The sequence below is a fragment of the Arachis ipaensis genome, chromosome B07 (assembly GCF_000816755.2).
Source record: "Arachis ipaensis cultivar K30076 chromosome B07, Araip1.1, whole genome shotgun sequence".
NCBI classification, from domain to species: Eukaryota; Viridiplantae; Streptophyta; class Magnoliopsida; order Fabales; family Fabaceae; genus Arachis; species Arachis ipaensis.
In genome coordinates, this window is record NC_029791.2 from 2,645,347 (window position 1) to 2,651,325 (window position 5,979).

Here is a 5,979-nt window from a genome sequence, read left to right on the forward strand (position 1 = left end):
TTCATTAAATTTAAATATGCCTTGAAAAACTATTCCTTGTATATAGGAAATATTAGCCGCCCAGTTTCAAAAATGGACATTCAATTCTTTCTTATCACAATACACATTAAATTTTGGTGAAAATGCAATTGTTTTTACGTGACATTAATGATTAAAAGTTTAATTAAATTTTTTAAATTATTTAAGGATTTTTATTATCAACTTGGGAGTTCTGACTCTAAATCTGTGAAACTTTTAATGACATCATCTTTAATGTACAAGAAACTTTTAATGACACGTGGCGTCAATCTGAGGATAACGCCAACTGACATATGGTTCATTGGTTCTTAAACGGGGCAGAGAGATTATAACTCATCATCGGTAGTTTCCGTTTCCGTTTCCGTTTTCGTTTTCGTTTTCGTTTCTGCTTCTTCCTCCTCTTCTTCTTCTTCTTCTTCTTCTTCTCCCTGAGAGGCAAGTGAAGCAAAGAGTGTGTTAACATGAATGTGGAAGTGAACGTAGAAGCAGTTGAAACCATAATAGGTTACACTTTTCGAAACAAGAAGCTTCTAGAAGACGCACTAACCCACTCTTCATTCCACCAATACGAAAACTTCGAACGTCTTGAGTTCCTCGGCGACGCCGTTTTGTCAAACTCACTCTCCAATCACCTCTTCCTCACTTACCCCTCCCTCCAACCTTAACACCTCTCCCTCCTCCGTGCCGCCAACGTCTCCACCGACCGCCTCGCCCGCCTCTCCGTCCGCCACCGCCTCCACAGCTTCCTCCGCCACCGTTCTCCCACTCTCCTTCCTAAGGTCCGATCCAATGCATTGCTTACACTAGCTTCGTGTTATATATGTATTACTGTGTTGTGATGATTTTGATGTCATGTATAATGTAGATTCAAGAGTTTGCGGAAGCAGTAGCTGAAGAAGGCGATTCGGTTGCTCATGGTGGATCAGTGAAAGCTCCTAAGGTTCTTGCTGATATTTTGGAGTCTGTGGCTGGTGCGGTGTATGTGGATGTTGATTTCAACCTTCAAAAATTTTGGCTGGTATAGATCTCTGTATAAGCTGTTTAAATCACAAATTACTATGTAGTTGATCTTCAGTGTTCCGCATTTTGTTTGGCTCCAATAGGATATAATAGAATAGAAACCTTCCCATTCAATCTACCTTGGATCCTTTTTGATAGAACAAACATGTTGCTAGGGATTCCCCTTTGACCTTGGTTTTATGGTTTATATATACATCTTGGAACAAATCGTGCTTTGCTGACTTGTACTGTTGAATAACTTCTTATGATTTGATTCATTTCATCAATCTAACCATTGAATAGCTGCATTAATTTACAATCAATGTGTGATTAATTTACACTTTACAATGGAAGAAATTTGGTTTCTATTACTAAATAAACTACCATTTTTAACCATGAAAGATGTTAACTAGCTTAATACTTGTCAAAGATTGGGTTAGTTCAACAAAATTATCCAAATTAGTAGTTTATTAGGGAGTTTTGTCAAATGTTTTGAGTAGTTTTGTCATACTAATCCAACCTTTGATGCATATCAAGTTAATTTACATCTATGGTTAGAATTGTCTGTGCTCAAATATTTCATGGTCGAAAATGGGAGTCTACTCTTTTATTATTTCATTCCATTGGACAGATGAGTAGCTGCATTGGTTTTCGGGATTTTATTATTACATTTATAAATTAGTTACTACAAGCTGTTTGAATTTATGATCTTTCATCTAGGTCAGGAAGCCATATTAAGGAACTGCTTTGTTTTGGCTGATACATTTGTTTGTATATTTGACATAATCATTGTTTTTGTGGTTATTCTGTGGAGAATTAATTGTTATTGTTTGAAGATAATTAGAGGTCTTCTGGAGCCATTGGTCACACCAGACATCATCTCACAACAACCCCAACCAGTGACAATGCTCTATGAACTCTGCCAAAAGAACGGGAAACAGGTCGACATCAAGTACTGGAGGAATGATGGCAAAACCATTGCGAGCATCCATGTCGATGGACAATTTGTGACGTCGGCTTCATCCGATCAGAAGGACCTTGCAAAGCTTGATGCTGCCAAGCTTGCCTTGGATAAGATAGCAAATTCATTCCCTGCAAATACTAGTATGCTTGAATTTTCTGCTGGAGTGGATGGTTCCCTTGAGATTGAATTTGCAAAACATGAGTTAAATGAACTTTGTGGGAAGAAAAAATGGTCTAAACCAGTTTTTAGGTATGTAAATTCATAAGGATGCATTTTCTTTTCTTCTGATTTCAGTCTTGTTAATTTTATTTTGTTCTATCAATGGAGTTATATATGTCAAACTTTGCTTCTTCCTTGTAAACTAACTTCTTGATCCTCTGCAATGGTTCACAGCATCACAAGCACTGAAGGTCAACCACATCAAAGGAAATTTGTCTGCTCCGTTCAGGTAACAACTACAGAAGGTACATTCCAGATGACAGGCGAGAGAAGGTCGCGAGTGAGGGACGCAGAAAACTCTGCAGCTTCTCTAATGATTCAAGCCTTACAAGAATGTAATCATCTTTGAATCTAGATCACAATATGAAATGTGTAAAGTGTTAACCTAAAATTCATTATAAATTGAAGGGTTGTATGATGCCCTTCTCTTCATGCACATTATGTTACAGCAATTTTGTACATTTAACTAAATGAGAACTAATTGACCGTAACTGAAGGTTTTCTTAGTTTAATGATAGGCAATTCCATGCATATTTTTGTGACAGAAATTTTGTTCATTGTTCTTACTAGAATACAAGATTACTCAGTGGACTTTGCTTGCACACAATAATTCTCTTTACACGCAAGCACCTTTTCTTTTTGCCTGCACACTACACTCATTTTTGTCATTCTATCTCACTGTGTCTGTAGACTCCTACTACTGATTACTCTGCAAACACAGATTGAGTATTTGAACTGCACAGTTATACATGTTTGATTGGAAGGATCAAAATTTCAATCTTGAGCATAAAAGCTTTTACCTTCACTTGTTTATGGTATGGTTTTCAGTGGTTTGGAATGGAGCTCAAAGAAATTTAATGGTTTATATTGTTTGGATAGTTGAATGGTGGAAAATACTTCTTACAATAACATGCCAGAGTAGGTTATGAAATCTAAGGTAAAGAAAATCTAGATTTTACATAAAATCGAAAGAGGAAATTAAATATGTAAAGTATAAAATTGTAAAATTACCTGACCTAGCAGAACTTTTTAAGAATCGATTAAAATCGATTCGAACCCCCGACACTTGCTTAAGCGGACTAGTGAGCTAACTACTAAACCAACCCAACTTGGTTGGTGTTGAGGAATATTATTGGTGGGAATAAACCATAAAACAATAACATAAGGATCTTCACAAGCATCCTCTTCATGTATGGACCCCTCTCCTCTCACTTCACACGAAGGCCACATATCAAAACAATAATGGAATTTCATAGTTCAAAAATAAAGGCAAAATAATATCTTAATTTTGATTTTGATTGATGACTTTGCCATCACACAAATCAAAAGCTAAAAGACACAACATCAGCCTTAATTATGAGAAAGAAAAAGTATTTAAAAACTAAGAATAATTATCTTATAAAAATGAAATTCTGAGTGAGCACTCTAGGCTACTGATCCCTAAGAAAACACCAACATATATATAATTTTTCAACAAGCACCACCAAAATATGATGTGTACGCAATACCTTTATATATTTTAATTAAGAGAGAATGAAATCTGCATTCTTATTACTTGTAAGAGATTATATATTAACATCAGCTTAGAAAAGGGTAGGTGAATTTACTAAGTGGTTCTAATCTAATTTTATGTAGTGTAAGAGAAATTATATTTGTACTGCTTCAATTTCATGTTTAACAATATTTGATTTTGTTGAATTTGTTATAGATAATTTTCATGATATATTATTGTGATTCAATAATTAAATTGATAAAATATATATTCTATAAAAAAATTATGAACTATATAACTTTACTGAAATTTAATCAGTGTCATTTGATCCTCACTTGTCTATGTATATATAAAGAAGGAAAAATTCAAGCAAGAAAAAATGTCTTGTACTAATGTTTTTACTACTTAAACTCAGACAAAACATGGATCCCCAACAGATTATTCTTAGTTTAAGGTTAACATGAATGGAAATGCCATCAATTTGAGTCAACAACAGTGTTCATAATCATAATATTGATACTGATAAAAATGGATTTTGAACTGAATGATTCTTGACAGGTGTATAATCAAGATAAGGCATGACCTCTCTGTCAAAGTTAACCCATCATCTTGTTTACTTTATATGCAGCTGCCTCTATAGTCTATAAAGCATTATTGTTTGGCTTGAAGCAACACTTTTTAGATATTCTTCTGGATAACACTGAATAATATGCATCCATTTGCTTTCTCCAACAAGCTTTTTGTAATATATTATGTAATTTTGGTAGGGGGGTCCTAAAGTACAATTAGTGATGTCAAAATCACTCTTAAATTTAACCAAATCACATATAAACTAGCTTTTTATGATTGAGTTAGTTGCTTAAACTTTGTGGTAATAACTTATGTTAAAAAGTGGTTGATTTGATTCAAAATGTTGGATTAATTGTTAGATAATTTTGGTTAGAAGTTAGAGTTGCATGGATAATGATATCATCTAAATCTATTAAGATAATACGATTCTATCGTCTTACTGTCCCAGAATAGAAATATATAAATATCGAAAGATACAAATCTATTTAGAGAAAGAAACATGTACAGAAACAACTAAAATATCTCCGTCTTAAACGAAAAACTTGTTCAATTTTTTGTCCGAAAAAAAAACTAAGGACATTACTTCTGTATTTACATTTTGAAACACTAACCAAACACAGCCTAATAAACCAAAGATTCTTCTCTTTGCATCTTCAGCTGCTTATAGAAGTTTCCAATGAAGGCCTCAGCTTTTGCAAAGAGCTCTTGGCCATTAACACCAGCAATCTCTTCTTCCATTTCAAGTTCCTCCTCCTCAATCTCCATGACCATGACTTCTTCATCAGCTTCTCCTATGTACTCTTTAACCTTATCTACTTCACTATTATTATTAATCACACCCTCATCAACAACCATACTATGCTTCTTTTCCTTATGTTCTGAGACATCACTTCCATTAAGAACAACAATGCTTGAAGCTTCCCTTTTTTCAGCTATGGCTGCTTCTTGGGGTGGCTGCTTTCTGTCTTCTATAGGCTTAGAAAAAGCAGAAAGAAGACCAGCTTCAGCTCCAAGTGCAATGATGAGAACATTAAAGATGAAGTACAAAAAGGTAGGTCTAAGAGAAGAAGGTAACAAGGGTGTGATTGCAAGAAGAAGAGCAAGAACAATGAGAACCATAACTTGAGATTTCATAAACTCTTTGATCATGGTTTGATTTGTGTTGGTGAATGTGAGAAAATAGTGGCAGAGAATAAAAGGTTCTAGAGGGAATAAGTGGTAGAAAAAAGCATTGAATTGAAGGGTTTTGGACATATATTTATATATGAATGAATGTGGGAATGAATGAGGGGAAGGAAGAAGAGACACAAATGGTGGAAGTTGTCGTTTGCATTCCTTATATGTATATGTGTTCACTGAGACAAAATAACAAACACCTTTGTGGGTGTGTTTGGATATTCTGAGAAAACTCTTGACACATCTTTTTTGTAATTGACATTTTGACAACAAACAACATCATTTGAAAAAAAAAAATTATGGATGGTGAATTACCACTGGTTTTAGTAATTTTTGCTACTTTTATCTTTTAATCGTATTAATTTTTTGTTATTTATCTAATTAGCAGTGCAACTCCTCTTAATTTTTTTTTCTCACTTGAGAGGTTAAAGTGTAATCTTTTACCATACATTTTATAGATAAAACTAAGAGAAAATATATAAAAAAAAATTAAAAAATTAAAGATCATATTTAACTTTTTCAATTGAAAAAAAATTGAAAA

The 5,979-nt window shown here is 33.8% G+C and overlaps 2 protein-coding genes across 2 annotated transcripts; one reads left to right on the forward strand and one right to left on the reverse strand.

The window, feature by feature from the left end:
- On the forward strand, positions 320–2,715 carry LOC107609677 (ribonuclease 3-like protein 2). The gene is given in 4 exon segments (XM_016311691.2): positions 320–797; positions 884–1,036; positions 1,854–2,230; positions 2,375–2,715. Coding segments are annotated over 4 exon segments (1,023 nt in total). The 5' UTR covers positions 320–479; the 3' UTR covers positions 2,550–2,715.
- On the reverse strand, positions 4,692–5,723 carry LOC107609678. The gene has a single exon (XM_016311692.2). It carries the CDS (start codon positions 5,514–5,516, stop codon positions 4,884–4,886), a length of 633 nt encoding a protein of 210 aa, XP_016167178.1. The 5' UTR covers positions 5,517–5,723; the 3' UTR covers positions 4,692–4,883.

Bases quoted from the DNA above. Each gene is read 5' to 3' on its own strand.
- LOC107609678 (XM_016311692.2), bottom strand. From the start codon at position 5,516: ATGTCCAAAACCCTTCAATTCAATGCTTTTTTCTACCACTTATTCCCT.